The sequence below is a fragment of the Balaenoptera musculus genome, chromosome 5, assembly GCF_009873245.2.
Source record: "Balaenoptera musculus isolate JJ_BM4_2016_0621 chromosome 5, mBalMus1.pri.v3, whole genome shotgun sequence".
Taxonomy (NCBI): domain Eukaryota; kingdom Metazoa; phylum Chordata; class Mammalia; order Artiodactyla; family Balaenopteridae; genus Balaenoptera; species Balaenoptera musculus.
In genome coordinates, this window is record NC_045789.1 from 83,735,366 (window position 1) to 83,752,966 (window position 17,601).

The 17,601-nt window shown below is 34.1% G+C and overlaps 1 protein-coding gene across 3 annotated transcripts in view; it reads right to left on the reverse strand.

The window, feature by feature from the left end:
* Window positions 1-17,601, reverse strand: part of PCDH7 (protocadherin 7) — a 405,431-nt gene that overhangs the window by 215,167 nt on the left and 172,663 nt on the right. For 2 of the 3 annotated variants that reach the window (XM_036852866.1, XM_036852868.1), the window contains exon 2: window positions 267-483. In XM_036852866.1, coding sequence (XP_036708761.1) covers window positions 267-483 — 217 coding nt within the window. The remainder of the gene's footprint in view (window positions 1-266; window positions 484-17,601) is intronic. The other variant, XM_036852867.1, reaches the window with a different exon arrangement.

Here is a 17,601-nt window from a genome sequence, read left to right on the forward strand (position 1 = left end):
TCCATAACAGGTACTACTCTGATTTATTTGTAAATGTGTTTATTTATGACAGGTTGTTTTAAAATGATGGTGCAAGTTTGGTGAATTTTATCTATAGAGTTATGTTCCTTTATTTGGCATTTCTGTACTTTTAGCAAATATTGATTATTTCAAATAAACCAGGTTTAGTGTCAGCTATTTTATTTTGGTTTTAGACTGACCTTCGCAAGTCTACTTATTACGGCTCACTAGCGTGATTATGTGTGTGATGTTGTGTTTGCCCCTACCATTTTCCATATGCTCTGCCTCACCAACACTGCCATCCGGCGTGGTCCTTTCATAGTTGTCCTCTGGGAGTGGAAGGGCACCCAGCCTTGGCCCTGATGAACTCTTACTGCTTGGTGTTTCTGACTCCTCCAGCCCGCTGTCATAGCAACTCTGCAGTGACCCCTGATGTGGGTCCTGGGGCTGACTCACAACAGAAAACGTCACTCTACGAAATGGCTGTAAGAGAAAAGATTCTGAATGTCACTAAGGTATAAGATTGTAAATAATCTTATTTAAAAAATACATAAATTACATACATTAAGGTCGACTGACAACTAATTCAATACAAAACTGTTAACATAACATGTTGAAATCTACTTGGTTAACTCTGTATTTTCTGAGACAATACCTAGAGCTTAGATTTTATTATGGAAAAACTGAAAATTCCCTTTCTGAAACAGAAATAAGAAACATCAATGTCACTAACACACACATGTAAATCTGATATGTTACTTCCACATATTCACCATTTTTCTATTCTGTAGTCTTCACTTCAAATATGTTTTCCACAAATAGACTCCTTATAAAAGCAAGGGTCAGTGATTTTGGAGAGCAATAAATATACAGCTAATCCATTGTAAGAAGATTTCATTTTTAAATACTTTTTCCATAAGGCAAATGGTTTAAAACTGAGTGTTCTGGCAGTTGACAAACTATTAAAGGCACAGCTGATAAACAGGAATTTAGATGTAGTGCTAGGAAATCGGAATATATTTCTTACTTCATTCATCTTAAATATATTACCTATTGACCCTGAAAGTGTAAGGGTAGTATTGAAATAATAGACAAAAAATTCCTGAACCAGGGAATTCAAAATAAACCAAAATTTTTAATTGTATGTGCTTTTACTATGACTATTCACAATTTGCTCAAAAAAGTAACATCATGTACAGTCTTTAAGTTGTATTTAAAGTGTGCTGCAAATCTTTACCCAATTGGACATCACAATTTACTATGTTACTACTGTTGGCTGGATAGACTACTTAATATATACGGAATTTAAAGGTTATCATAACTACAAAATAAAACAAAAACATTTTAGGTTCATTAAGGGGACAAATTAATGCCATACATTGTCAGGGCTATGTACACATAATATTTTGGGAAAAAAAATATAAAAAGGTTCTGTAATATTTGTTGGAGATTATTCTTGGCAATAGTTGTATTCATTAAGCTCTTGTATGATTTGAAAGTGGCATAAATGTACAGATTTTTGCACCTATAACTCAGACTGGTTCTTTCTAATATAAAGTATAAAACTAATGTTGCCAGAATAGCGAGAAAGGTAAAGAACCTTTTTTGTACTTTTAGAACTTGAATACTATTGGTAGAAATCACTAATCACAACTGGGACCAGTAGAATTTTTAAAATGTTAAGGATTATCTACATATGGTAGGTTATTAATGGGAAAGCTAAGAAGAATTGTGACATTTCCCCCAAATTTATAAATTTGTTTTACTAAAGACAAACACATGGTTCCACAAATCTTCCTTTTATTTTGTCTCAGATAGAAGATTGGCCAGGAATATTGTTTTGTTCGTATTTCTAACCCAGTACCTCTCCCTCCATGTACATACTTGGAGTGTACAGTCTTTATAAAATCTTTTTAATTTAATTCAAAATCAAACTTACAAAGGGAAAACATTTAAAGCACATTCTCTTCTTTATAATGTTTCACTGAATTGGGACTGCAGATTTTAAAACAATTACAAAGTATTTCTAGTACAAACAGCATGCACACCATGGGCCAAAATTTACTGGCAACTAAATCTCTAGAAACATTTTCCTTATTTCACTAATAATTTTCATATTGCTTTACAGTAGTATGATTGTGATATTTTACCTTATTTCTTAATAAACATAGAAATCAGTATGTATTTCCCATGCTTTATCTTATGTGTGCATATTTTCTTTCTTTCCCATTTATTACTCCTAACTGACTGCAGACTCTCTGTGAATTGTTTTATGTTTGGTCTCACCTCAGAAGTAAGACCAGTGACAGTCTCCTAAAACTATACTGTTCTGCACACAGAAGATACTCAGCAAATACTACCGAACAATAAAATGTTAATGACAATGTTGAATTTAGGAAAGGATGCCAAGAGTCAGGAAAACATATTATCACTTCAAGACATAGCAGTGGGTTAAGAAAAACATATAAAAAGAAAAAGGAGGGTCAAATGTTATTTTTAATTCTATTTTAATGATTCTCAAATCTTTAGAATCAGTCCACTAATGCAAGGAGAAAGTTCAAAATGCATACAGAAATACATAAATTATGCTAATAAATTGACAAAGAGAAATAAGAAATTATGAGAGATAATGTTCCATCTTGATATAAAAATAGAAAAGAGGGTGGTGTTTGAACAAAGGTGGAAATCTCAGAATCTGTGCTTAAATGCTACTTCTACCAAAAGTAATTATAGAATAGCAGAGACAGGTGATAGTCTATGTTTGCAATGAAAAATGTCAAAAATAAAATAATTATTTTTCTATTATGTATTATGTAATAACTACTGTGAATCTGTGCATTTTCTTGATTCCGTACCCTATTTTAATTGTGAATATATTGATCCCCATGAATTATTGTAGGTTACATATTACATTTAACGATGGAAGGAAAATGTTGTAATTTTAAAATACTAAGATCAATATATATACTAGCAAATGCTTAGATCCATTAATACTTCCTTTTTATAAAAAGCTTTTTCATCTAAAATAATATCTAAATGAGTGGAAAATGATTCATAATAAAAATCTAAAATAAAGAATATCACACAATGGATCATAAAATACTCCATCTATCATTTTTATCTACACTTTAAAATATCCCATTAGAGCTCTACATACAATATAAACATTACATTACTACCTCTTAAACTCTATTTTGATAAATTTAAATAAATAAAATCTTGTGGCAAACTATTTAAGTTGGTAATGTGAACCAAATTAGTACAGAATTCTGAATTCTGAAACAGAACCCATTAATGCAAGAATTAAGCTTTAATTTCAGTAATAACTCACACGTGTAGATTTAGATAGATAGGTAAATAGATAGGCAGATAGTTCGGGAGACAGACAAGTATTTACACACTATCTTTCATCATTGGGTTGGGTCTATTGAGAAGATAGGTTTTATAGCAGAAATTATGACACAGAAATTCATATTATTTATATAGTCCAGATATATTGACTAAACCAGAAATGTAAGCAATGTGTTGACTGTGTGACAGAGAGAATGAGTTTGCATTGTATATGTAACTGTCACTTTGTTAATGACTGATACGCTGAAGCAGAGTGGTTTAAGTGGTGATTCCTAAACCTAGATGCGCCTCAGAATCATCCAGAGTACTTTTGAGAAAACACGATGCAAATATCTGGCCTCAACTTAAAGCCAGTGAATCAGCATTCAGGGTGGAACTGGATATCAATCATTTCTAAAATCTCTCCAGGTGATGAAGAGGCACAGAGAGGAAGGAGAAACCCTACAGTCAAAAGACTATTTGGTCAAAAAGACTAAACTGCTTCAGAAAGCCAGCTGGTCCCCTAAGTGTCATAAAATTTCCCTGGAGAATCAATAGAACCATGATTTCATCTTGGGATGCAAAAGTATAATATGAAGATATTTAGTGACCTGAGGTGTCTGAGCTTTCTATTTTTCTGTCTAGGATGATAAATGACTTCATGTCTTGCAAAGGCAAGCCGGTCTATACAAAACAGGAAAAAGAGGAAGAGCTTGAGGAAGAGTGTCAGCTTCCCAGCTCTTTGAAACTATGAAGATGTGCTTGAAAATTGAGTAAGTAATGCAAGAAAGAAGTCTCCAAGAAAATTGTTCCAAAAATTGTGCATGGGACATGTGTGAGAATTATAAACAAGAGGGAGTGGAAATCAAAGATTTTATTAGGCAAATAAATGATCTAATTAAAGGGGTGAGATTGAATACATGATCTGACAATTCCCTGCAAAAGAGAAGGAAGAAGAAATGTTGAAGGCAGAGAATTATGCTAAGAAAGAATGAGGGAACCGCAAAGAGAATGGCCAGCAAGGCCACTACAAAGCAAACCTGTGTGGCTGACTGGACCTAGTCATTATACCTACACTTGTTTCGTCCCATTATGTCCCAGGGTTTCAAGGATGTTCCAACAATAATTCTACACACATTTAAGAAACTCAAAATCTTATATAAAAACAGACAAAATATAATATGATTAAGTTTCTAGTAAAATAAAGGTACCCCCAAAATGCCATGAAACCTGCTTAGGAATTTAGGGCAGGCATTGCAAAGGAGGGGTTTCTGGATCGAGATCTCTAAAATAATTTTGATAGATAATACATATTTGAAGGCTGATAATAGATTTCATATCTGGGACCAGCAGCAAAGGATAAAAAATAGGGTGAGTAAGAAAACCAGGTCACTTTTGAAACTCAGAAGCCAAGGAAGCTGTTAATTTCAGGAAAGAGAATAAAATCTTACGTGATCAAAGCCATCAGAGATGTTGAGAAAAGTGCTGATTACCAAAGGTCCATTGGATTCATCCATTAGAAGGGCATTTTTGCTATAAAATTTCTGAACTCTGGGGAACAGTTCTAGGAGATTAAGCCAGAAGAAGTAAAAGACCCACTTGTAAATATATGGAGAAATGGAGAAGGTGGGGACAGACTACTAATTTTTAAAATATGGTATAAGAGAGATGTGGGGTAGCAGTTAAAAGAGAAAAAAGATTTGTGTAAAATCTTTATTTTTTTGTCTTTTTTCATTGTTATTGAAAAAGTTTTGCTTTAGGGTAAATAGTTGAAGATGCAACAAAAAGGGCAAGCAAAAATATGCCTAATAACATAACGTTGTCGGGGAATGAAAGAAATCAGAAACTGGAAGTAAACTAACTAGAATTTATAGAAAAATGAAATTAAAAATAAAATCACAAAGGCAAGGTAAACAATAAAACTCATTGAGGAATTGCATGTATGATTTGTGTGTGTGTATGTGTGCGTGTGTATGTGTTTAATGAGAAAAAATACTGTATATTAGAAATAATAGGAAAAAAAATTTTATTCCAAGCAACATTATAGATTCCCTATTGACCTCAGACAACTTAGCTGACCTTGGTTCTTGTGCCTTATGCTCAGGGTCTGTAAAATGCAGAAAATAATACCTGCCCCTTACTAACTTAAATTCTCTGAGAAATAATGAGATAGTTTATACGGAAGAACCTTAAGCTTGCTCAAAGACATATAATATAAAAGGTATTATACCTCCGGCCACAGCTATATAACTAGAGCTATCTACCATTATGTTTTAGGTTTTTGTTTTTCTTTTTTAAGAAAATATAGAGCGGGCCCAGTAATTTACAAAGTTTCTAAATATAATTTTAAACATTCATATGAAATTTCAAACCTAATTCTCCAACTCATGCACTAAGTTTTTATTGTTCTACATGCAAGTTATTTGTAAAAGAAATAGGTACATACAGTAACACCCACATTTTTCAAAAACTATTCAAATCTAATCATTTTTATTGAGCATGAATATTTTTATATTCAATTATTTAAGAATGACATTCATCAATTATCTTTTGTTTCCATTATGACACACTAGAGACTTTCACTTGAAGACACACATATATGCAAAGGTAACTCTGGATCATATCCAATCCCTGGGGTGTGGGGCGTACCTCCATCCTCATGCCAGGCCCCAGCTGACGAAAATGCATTAGAATTGACGTTGCTTTAAACTACTATAGACTGGGAACCAGTCCATTCTTTATATAATCTTTATCCATTCTTTATATAATTTGATTCACTTTCTGTTCTAGAAATCTAGAGGTCACATGGGAAGTGGATACAGATGTGAATGGAGAGGTCTTCTCCCTTCTATTCTTTCCCTCATGCTGTGGGAGTCCATAAGTATGGCCGTGTCTTCCTATCCTCCTCTCCTCCCTGAGAATTCTGATGAGCCCAAGGTGAGGGACATGTGATTGCCATGATTATGTCCACGTAAAATCAACCTCATAGCCTTGAAAAGACAAGCATAGCAAGTAAGGATTAAGTTGGGTGCTGTGGGGATATACAATGCAACATATTCAATAAATGCATTTGCTTATTAATATTTTGGATTTTTTTTTAAACTTGGGAAACATGAACATAAGTTAAAATGGTGTATTGGTAAACTTGGGATGAAGAGAAAGACAGTCTGCGTAGATGAGGAGGGGATTTAGAATATGTCTGGATGACAGAAACAATGCCTGTGTTCTAATGACAGTATTGCAAGGGGTAAGGCATTCATGAAGGGAAAAGGTGATGAGCATTTGATTCATTCTTCTTTTCTGTAAAATTTCATCTCAGCAATTGATAATGTGGACTACCAAACAGTAAACCTAAATCTAGGCAGTTTAGCTGGTTTAGAGGTCACATACAAAGTTATCACAATCCCCACTTCAAATATGGAGTAGAAGCCGGATCTCATCCTGGTCTTATTCAGAGAGTTCAAAGAAAGTTAAGTCCATACATTTCAAATTCATTAGAGGACTGGAACAATTTTCTAAAAAGTTTTTTTTTTTAATATCTAGAAAGTTGATGTCGAATTCTAATACTGCCTTGTTTTTTGTATTGCAGATTCATTTTTAATTTTTTAAAATTTTAGAGAACCTTATAACTGCCCTCCTTTTTTGACAGTACTGATATAATAGCATATACTATGTATAATCTACACCTTTAAGAAAATTCATTCTGAAATTAACAGTAATATGTTATTCTGTTTTCAGAATGCAATCATTGTCAAATATGTTTAACATTTCCAGGTGCTACCTATTTAAAAAAAATCTTTGTCACAAAGTTCATTTATAGTCTCTAAAAAAAGCAATAAAGACCAGATGCATATTTGCAAATATATGATAATAATGAAAATTTTATTTTTATCCATTCTTAATTGTTAGATTGATTAAAAGGTAACCATCATACCATAAAAGCAAATATTAAGTCCCATAATCAGACACACTTAAAAATATTGGCCTTCCATCTGCATTATCAAAATCTTCTAAGTTACAACCTGCACAATAATAATGGATTGTTTTCTCTGGTAGGGCAGTGGCCAATTTTTGAAAAGGGAAAGGAAAAGAGTTGAACTTTAGGAATATCCTATTATACACATTGCTTACAGTATAAGAGAAAACACAGCATCAGGTTAAGAATGTAGAAAGTTTCCCCTTGGAGTCCATCAACCTAGTGAAACTACTTTTACGAGGATTTCATTTGCAAGAGGATAGAACTCTAAGGATGCCTCTGGAAAGAACTTCAGGTTAAATCTCTTTCCCTATTGAATGCTGCTCTGTGTCTTACAGACAACTTTATGGGGAACTTTAAATTTGCACCTTCCTTTTTAGCTTCAATAGTTTCTCCATAAATCGTCTCCTTATCTGGAACTCACATACAGCTGTCTCAGTCACATCAATTATTTCTGAATGGGATGAAAAGGCTTTTTTATTTTTTTCCAATTCACTTAGTTATGTCCATCAAACAGACTTCTAATGACTCTCTTTGTCAGTCATAAAGCACTGAAACAAGTCATGGAGCAGAACATTGCTGAATTATAAGGAGCACTGCTTTTGCTTTTTACTTTTAAAGAGGAGCTACCTAAGACAGTGAGATCTTTCCTTGAAAATGAACAGGTACTTGATTAATCTGCAAGCATTTTCAACCAGTGTCAGTGGCTAGTGAACAAACATATCTAGGATTCCATAGTGCATTAGTTGGAATATGTGTGGCAGAATCTCCAAACGAACTTTAATGAGGTCTTTTAACTTTTGGGGGCATCTTCCTTTGCTAACACGTTAAGGTTGTTCCGTACTTCAAACTGTCTTTCTTTCTTTCACGTCAATAGCAGATGAAAGGGTATTAAAAAGAAACATGCTGAGACATCTGGATTGGTTAATTAAAACACTCATTTGGGGAAGGAGAAGTTAAATAACTGTATTTCTTTTGACTTGCATGCAATTACATATTTGACATTACTGTGTATATTTGTCCTGCAGAAACTAAGAATGCAGGTTATACTTTATAGTTCTTAGACCACTAGATCACGAACAATTTAATATTGCAAAAGAACAATAATGATGGTTAAAATAGGAGCTATTCATTTCACATAGGTCATGCTGATATTCTGATTTTGCAAATGAAAAAAAAAACAATGAATTTAATATTCAAACTACTGCAAGAAATACTCTAGCCTAAAAATACAAGCTTGTCTCCTATTTTTTTTCTAATGAAAAATATCAGAAAACAGAAGAGACGAAGCCTAAAACTTAGTAAATATAGGCAAACATTTTTTTCTGAAAACTTCTAAAAAAGATATTGTGCTCTAAAACACAAACTGTGGGTCCTTTATTTTGTGGACACATTGTGTGATCTAGTTTTTCTCTTTTTGCTGGTTTCCGTTAAGCCTAGTTGAGGATCTGGCAAACTTTTTCTGTGAAGGGCCAGAAAGTAAATATTTTAGGCTTTGTAGGTCATAGGTCTCTGCCACAATTACTCATTCTGACGTTGTCCTGCAAAACAGTCATTGAAGATACATAAATGAATAAGAATGGTCATGTTCCAATAATACATTATTTATGGAAATAGGAACTGGAATTTCATATAATTTTCCTAATTCATAAAATGCTGTTTTAAAATTTTTTCAACCATATAGAAATGTAAAAAATCAAATGTAAAAATACAACTTTTCTATTTTATTAACATTTTTCAAGTTATTGTGGACTTTTCAACCAGTGTGTAAAGTCCTCATAAACAGTGTGTAGCAATTATACCTCAACAGTACCTTGAAAATAGTTTAGATTCAATTGTCATTTGTTAGCCTGTTTTAATATTTACTGTCCTTTTTGCAAATAACTCTGAACTGGAGAATCAGGAGACTTGGAGTCAAGTACTTGCTCTGATACTAAGAGTAAAATCTGGTGGAAAGATCAATCTTTCAGTTTCAGCTTCAACTTTAAAAGGAAGGAGTTATAACAAATGATATTTAACATCCTTTCCAGTTCCTTGATTCTTTGAAACTATAAGAAGATAGGTTTGTTCAATAAGTGAATAAATGGCTGAAATCCATGATTTTAAAGTAGTCTTTGCTCACCCATTAAGAAATTCCTTAGTACATTGTACGGTCTAGAAAACATGAATGCAACTTGAAGTGCATTTACTCATGAAACGAGAACCATGAACAAAAATATGTATACCAACCAAACATTTCAGTCAGTTACCTTGATGAAAAGCTACAAAGATGACAACATCTTTGAGAGAGGTGTTTGTAACTAGTAAAGAAATTCTCTGGAATGTCAGCTCCATGGAATATGCTTATCGAAATCTTCCCTATCCTCTGAAACCACCTCTTCTGTGATTTCTTCTTTGACTCAACCCAAAAAAATGTTCAGTTGAGTTCCTACTGTGGGTTAAGAGGCTGTGAGATCTCATTCGTCGCTTAAATGTATGCTTCGAATAGCAGAGGTTAGCAAGGTTGGTATGAAATTGAGTGGTGAAAACATGCTGAGCCATTGCTTAGATTTCACCTGCCAATTCATTTGAGACCTTACACAGTCCCTTGGAAGTTTCTATGTAAACATGCACAGAGAAACAGGAAGGCAGAGGGAGTCCTAGTTAGGAAAAGAGAATACTGACAGGCAACTAATGAGAAAAAGACGATCTTTGCAATAATATTCAATCCAACAAAGACTTATTAAGCGCTTGCTTTGTGCCTACCACTGTGCTGAAAAATCTACATGCTGCAAATTTAGGCCTTAAGCTCAGTTGGGCAAGTGTAGATTAATCATACAAAAGCACTCACAGAATATAAGTGAAGGTTTCTTTCTCCTTTTTTCTTTTGGCTATTGTGATATTCATCAAAAGCTCAGTTCACAAGCCTCTCAGTTGCTTTGCATGACTACGCTACACACCTATGCAGTTCCAGAAGCAGCTGAATGAGGTCGATAAACCTGTGTCTTAAACTACACAGTTGGCGTTAGTCTGCAGCAGTTCAAGGGAGCAATGCTGAAGAACCAAGTGGAACTCCAAAAGACCTGCCCAGGTTTCCAACTATAAAGCACTAAAAATGAACAAATAAACAACAACAAGGACAAAAAATAACCTTTAAAAAGCTACCTCTTAAAATACATAGAAGTTTAGAAGCACAGACAGGAGCTTGCCTCATAAACACCTGAATCAATTCTCCCGTACTGAAATGAATGAAAATAAAACTTGCATTTTAGGCACTCAAACAGATGCTCCAGATTTTTTTCTCTTTTTTTCTTTTCTATCTCAGACATTTCATCGAAACTGCACCTGGTAAAATCTGTTTGGGAAATTACATGCATTTTAAAAACATTGGGTTTTCATATTCTGTGGAATGGAGGTCTGTGTCCTTAAGTAGCTTTTCCTGGTATGGATGGATTAAAGTGTCTGACAGGAGTCAAGACAGACAAATGGAACAAGGCTCTGAAGTGTTACTTAAGCATTTAATTATTAAACTGAGCTGAAACCTAAGTAGATTCAAGACAGAATCTTCTGCTACCTATGTGAAACTTCTGCTACCCCGGTGAACCCATTTCCTCTGTCATCCCTGCCGGTTTACTTGTTTTATTTTATCTGTACTTCGTTTAAAAGAAAAGTTACCAGTGTCCCTAAGGAATAGCCTATTCAATGCCCACTATATGCTCATTTTCATTCCTTAAAACAAGTCAAACGACTCCAGAAAAATCAGTGAAAGTGGTTTTGGAAGGCAGAAAGGTGGACCCTGATGACGTCCACATCCTAATCCCTGGAACATGTGACTAGGTGATTTTACATGCAAAGGGGAATTTAAGATTGCAGATAGAATTAAGTTTGATAATCAACTGACCTTAAAATAGGGAATTTATTTTAGATTATCTGGCTGGGCCAGGTGTAATCACAGGATTATTAAAAGGAGAAAGGGAAGGTGGAAAATGAGGTCAGAGTGATGCAATGTGAGATCTGTACTCACCTTCTCGAGCATTGGAGGGGAAAGGGCCACATTCCAAGGAATGCTGGTGGCCTCTAGAAGCTATTAAAGGTAAGGATGGGAACATATTTTCCTCTAGAGCCTCCAGCATAAACACTACCTCATGTTGATTTTAGCCCAGAAAGACCCATTGTGGATTTCTGACATCAAAAACTATAAGGTAAAACAAATAAGCATAGTTTTAAGCCATTAATTCTTGGTAATTTGTTATAGCAGCAATAAGAAACTTATATAGTGGGTCATGGAGCCTGAGATATGATGGGAAGAAAAGGGAAGTAAAGCAGTTGGACTTAGGTTTCACATTTATGAAAGAGGTTAATCATCGTTCAAAATTAAATTGGTGTTCCATTCCTGGATCACTCCACCTGTAGGGCATTGAGAACCAGCATTTAATTCTAATAACTGTACTTATTTTATAAAACACTCAAATATATTGTTATGTATTTTATGTTGAAAGTGTTTAGTAACTATAAAAATGTTAAAATAATCTTTATAACCTTATTTTCATATTTTTTATTCTTTTAATGCAGTGAAAATACCAATACCAAACAAAACCACATTAAGTGGACTAGGTCTCTGTCCACTCATTCATGTGGGGAAAACCACTTCAAATTTACATTCCAGTCCTCTCTTATCAGATAACTAACATTGTATTTGGGGAAACCCATGAACTTTCAAATCAGGAAACCATAATTTGTTTTCCTGATGTCAACTAGAAGTTGAACAAGCCTGGGCTACTGACTTAATTCTTCTGAGCCAGGATTCAACTTCTGTAAATATAAATGATAATCTCTCCATTTTAAATACAATGAAAATCCAATTTGATCTTATAAGTGAGTCAGGTTTTATATTATGAAGTGTTCTATAAATTATAATGGTGAGTTGAGCTCAAAATTTTGTCCATAGGCCAAAGATTTAGGGAGCTGATAACGGTCACTAAGAAAAATTCCATAAACTTGGAGGAAATGAATTCTTCCCACCATGCTAGCATTAAAAAAAAGAAAAAAAGATAATGAATGTCTCAATTTTCAAGAATAGCCTCATCTATACTGGAGAGTTAATAAATCCTAATTGGTGCCTAACTGGAGTTACCATATTCGTAGATATTGCCTCTTGTCTGCTACTTTCTTTCTTATTTCTTCTTTGTTTTATACTTGTGTATTGAAGAATCTTTCTAGGAGGGTGAATTATTTGTATTAAAAGTTGAACTTTTCAGAAGAAAAATGGAAAATAAATTCACCAAATAAATAATAAGCAAGCATGTTGGCATCTCATGATTCTTTAGAGAAATGAGGATACTCACAACTTGACCCTAACATGAGGACTCAAAAGTGATTCTTATACAGAAGGGCAAGTGTTCAGAAACACTGACTGGAGTTTAATTTTTAGCCATAATTTGAAAATGTAACCAATACTATCCAATATTTGCCATATAATATTTCAATATTAAATGCCACAAGACCAACTTATTTCAATTCCCACCTCCTTGAGAAAAACAGTCAAATTCTTAAGCTTATAGAAAATGCACATTTTTAAGCATGAGGGAAAAACAAGTCCACAAAGCAATAACATCATAAGACCATCATAGTTTATTATTAGTACTACTATACGGCTTTCTAAGTCTGTTTACATTTCATATTTAGAAGATATATGGGGAGCCATATATAAAATACTTTATTCCTTTTTTTTAACCTTAGACCTTTTCCAAGTCTCTGATCTTTTTTTTTCACACAACTTTATATACATTGACATTTTGTACACATTGCTTCACTGATATCTTTTTTTGTTTCCTTCACTGATATCTCAATTTTCACTTTAGAAGTGCTAAAATTGCAACACTTTGGCACCCATAGTTTGTGAAATTCATTATAGTCTATTAAAGTTTTTGAATCACCAGTGCTTCGGCCCCTTGGATCTCATTATACACATTCTGTGTATTAAGAAATAAAATTAATAACAAACCATGTAATTAAGTTAACTCTTGTATTCTGGGGGAAACAAAATAGTCATGGCATGCCTGTTTTTTTTTAAATATTTAACTTCAGTTTTTTAACAACTGCTTATATTGGCAGATTATGAATTAACTAAACATAGCATGTATTATCTTCACCTAGTTTGACAGAGAGCCCTGAAGTAAAGCAGAGATACTATGCTGAGCAAGAAACTTACATATTGCAACTGATCAATGGGAAGAGAAACCTTTCTAGGTGGCAATCAGTATCGATAATTGGTAGCAGACAGTTCCCAGAACATATTGGAAGAACACAAAATCTCCTTAATGATATAGCTGATAACGTGTCTGTACTTAAAATGTGTAGTGATATTCCCTAACACTCATTGATTGCTTACCATGTGTCCATTCAAAGCCTATTTAATTTTCACAATAGCACTATGGGGTAAATGTAGAAACCAATACCCATGGAGGTAACTCGCCTGAAGTCACACAGTTGCTAAGTGATCCATAGGTTGGTTCTTACTCACCAAGCAATAGTTTGGACTTAATTGAACCCTGAGAAATTGATAAACCGACACTGAGACTTCTGCATATATTCATAATAGCACTGGCTTAACGAAACCATATTCTAGCACAGGTCAGCTTATTTAAAAGCAAAGGATGGTAGAACCTGGACTACACAAGAAAACAAGTACTCAGGAGAATAAAGTTGATTATTTTAGCCACTTCCAATAAGGGCTCCTTAGGCTGAAAATTAGACACTCAGCTTTGAACTCCACTGGAGATTATCTGTAGTTTGTTGTTACATTTAAGCCAAGTATAGATGAAAAGACATATAGTTTACCTTCTACCATGTGGGGCTTAAGTAATTTTCTTAAAGTCCAATAAACCTTCCTGCTTTGTTTTATACAGGTCAGCTGTTCTCAGCACTGCCTGTGCATTTGAATTACCTGGGACACCTAAAGAACATTCATACTTGGACTATATCCCTGAATTATTTTGGGATAGCGCTCAGCCTCTATGTCAGCCGGGTTGAAAATCCACTCTAATCCTAAAATAAAATGGGAAGTCATTCTAAATTTCAATCTGCCTTGGCTGCCAAGAATATCAGTACTCCATCACCATCTATTTATAAGCCCAAGTAGGGTAGTTTCATTTCCTTATTCTTCTCTCTATGTGGTTTTTAAGGTATTATTTATGTTTTAATGTCTCAATATAAATTTGTTTTATCATAAAATATCCCAAATCCTTTTGGAAGCAGAAGGCCTACATTTTGAAGATGATTACAGAAAAACTTAAAATGAATGTTTCTTATCATTCACTTTATCTACTTTGGGAAAACAAATGACTTGGATATTATTTTCTAAAGACAATAATACATTCTAGATAAAGTAATTTGTAATTAAAACCATCCATACTTGGGGTTTTGTTCAAAAATAAGAAGACTAAGAGAGTTCTATTTATTAATTAGTATGGGAATGATCAACATTCCATTAGAATACAAGAAAATTCATCTTCATGAAGTTACCTAATACTTATTATAAGACATGTGAGAACTATTTTATTCCTCAATTAGCAATCAGTCTTATATGACTAGTGATAACTCTATTTTTCATCATTACAAATATGTATTGCTATTCATGACTTTATTTCTACACAATAATTTACTAGTTCTTCTTTTAAGACTAGGAAATCCCCAGATGGAATGCCATCAGTGGCAGCATTATCAAGCACTTCTAAAACCATGTCTTTAGTATCCCTTCCTCCTTTTAACATTTTTTACACCATATTTTTTTCACTGTCTTTTTCTCCCAAATATCTCGCGTAATTCTATTAACATATTGCATCAACCATCCAGCACAAATTACCCTTGCTCTGTCCTGTGACCTGTGTGCACTGATTTGTGAATACCCATGGTAATGACAACCAGAATTTTTACGCTTCTAGATGGTGTGTTGCTCCCCTTAGGTAATGAATCATTAATTAAAATACTTGGTGTCTTAAGAAAATCTTTCATGAGTGATGTAAATTTGAAGAATATCATACCTAAAGATTAAGAGAAATTTGAGGAGGGAGATTAAACTCCTAAAGTCATAAATATTTCATCTATTCTTCCTTCAACTAGAAAAAGCACTGGACTTGAAGTTGATACCTAAGCTTTCTCATTTCAGTAGCAATTCAGAAACATTTCTTGGATCCTTACGTTGTTCACATGAGCTTTAACTACTCACAAGCTCTATAATCTAAGGCAAAATACTTAATTCCTCTAAGCCTCAGTTTCCTAATCTTTAATATGGGGGTAAACTGTGAGCACTTACAACAGAGTATGACTAAGAGTTTTAAGTTACGCAATCCAGTGAGTCCTAATCTCCAGGGTGCATGGCAAGTACTGGAGAAATTGTTCAGTACTCAAAAGCTCTCTAGCCCCATATTCAGAAAATCTGTTTGTTTAGGAAAAAAACAAACATGATTGTGATGCACACCAAATTTTGAGAATCCCTGGTATAAAGCATGTAAAATCCTGAGCACATTATTTGTTTTATTAATATTACAATTGTTATCAGCCCTTCATTATTATGGTTAACCCTCAGAAGCTCCTCATAGCAGTCAATAAAGTGGCAGTCAGGCCCACCCATTATCAGGAAATTTAGTTATGGTGAGAACAAATACCAAGCATTGTAATTATTCATTGCTTTTCCCACCCTCACACACAAACAAATGTATGTGGTCAAGAACTGTTGAAAGATGGGTAGTAGAGTCATAATCAAGTGGGTTCTATTCTAGAAAGATTCCAGGGAAAGTTAAAGACACATTTTGAAAGATGGAGGCAACAGAAGAGGCAAATCCAAAAAAGGACATCATGGAAATTACCAGATGACAGCCTTGTCCTGACAGACATGCCACTGCTTCCCATTGGCTGAAAGGCCTAACTGAGGGCAGCAGCAGCAGATGAGAGAGATCCTACCTCACAAGGGCAGCTCAGATGGGATCAGCCTTATGGAGGGACCCGTGTCTCCTAAGATAGCTTTAAGGTACTGGAGATAAGAAAGGCATGGGAAATTAGGCAAGTGGTAATTGTTTAAACAGAAACAACAAAAATTGACATATACACAAAACATGTACATTAGGAAAGTCAAAGTAAGGGCAATTTTTACACTTTACAATCTGAAATACTGCTATCCTCCAAGTGCCTCTCTTTGATAAAGTGATTTTATCTATGTTCAAAGTAGATGGAATAGGAATATCTTATAAATTTGCATTGTTCTAGACAGTCATTCTCCAAATCTATAATGTAAGATATTCCCAGGGTAGTGGGCTTCAAAGTTGTTTTTTTTTTTTAATCACTACCAATAGTAAGAAATAAATTTTGCACTACTATCCTGTATGTACAGGTACGCACACACACACACACACACACACACACACACAAAGGGAAGCATGATAATACAATATTTTTCTTTACTGCATGCAGTGTACTTTGATATATATTTATATATATTTTAATCATATTCCACCTCATTCCATTATCTTCTTTAATTTGAAAAAGGTTGTTAAGATCCACTAAATTGATTTTATGCCCCATTACTGGGTCTTAATTACAGTGTGAGAAAAAATGGCATTTGTTAAAAATGGAGATTTCAGCTCCACCTTCACCCCAAGATAGGTATTTAATAGTTCTGAGGGTGTGTGTCAGGAATGTGCATTTTATAAGTGCCTTAGGTGATTCTGATCTCTCAAAATACTGTGACCTATGGAGTCAAAACTGTCTTCAGATATAGCTGATCTCACCTTCCCTGATGTCTTCTACCTTCCTGCTCCTGTCTGCTTCTCCACCACTAAAAACCAGAATTGAAGCTGACATTAGACCTGACTCAATTCCATGCCTGGCACCATATTTAACAGATGAATAAACTGAGGTCCTAGAAGGTAAGTGGCAGACATAAATTCACAACCCCCTTCAGATTTCCCTGGTTTTTAAATTCCTACAGGGTTTGTATAGATCTCAGAGTTCAACTCAACAAGAACAAAAAAACAAAAAAAACTTCTCATATGCAATTTATGGTTTATGTCATACAGAGCTTTTCCCCCCGAGGCTACCTTTATGGTTAGAAATAGGAACATATTAAACCAATTTGACTCAAGCCTATTTTTAACGTGTATTTATCTTACTGCAAATTGGAAAACTTAGTTTCTCAATTTTCTTATTAGGGTTAAACTATAGATGTACCTTTGAGGGAAAAGAGAGACGATTTCTAATGTACTCTGGAGTTACATGGGTAAAGAAGACCATTACAGGACTGAGAGCTGATTATACCAAGT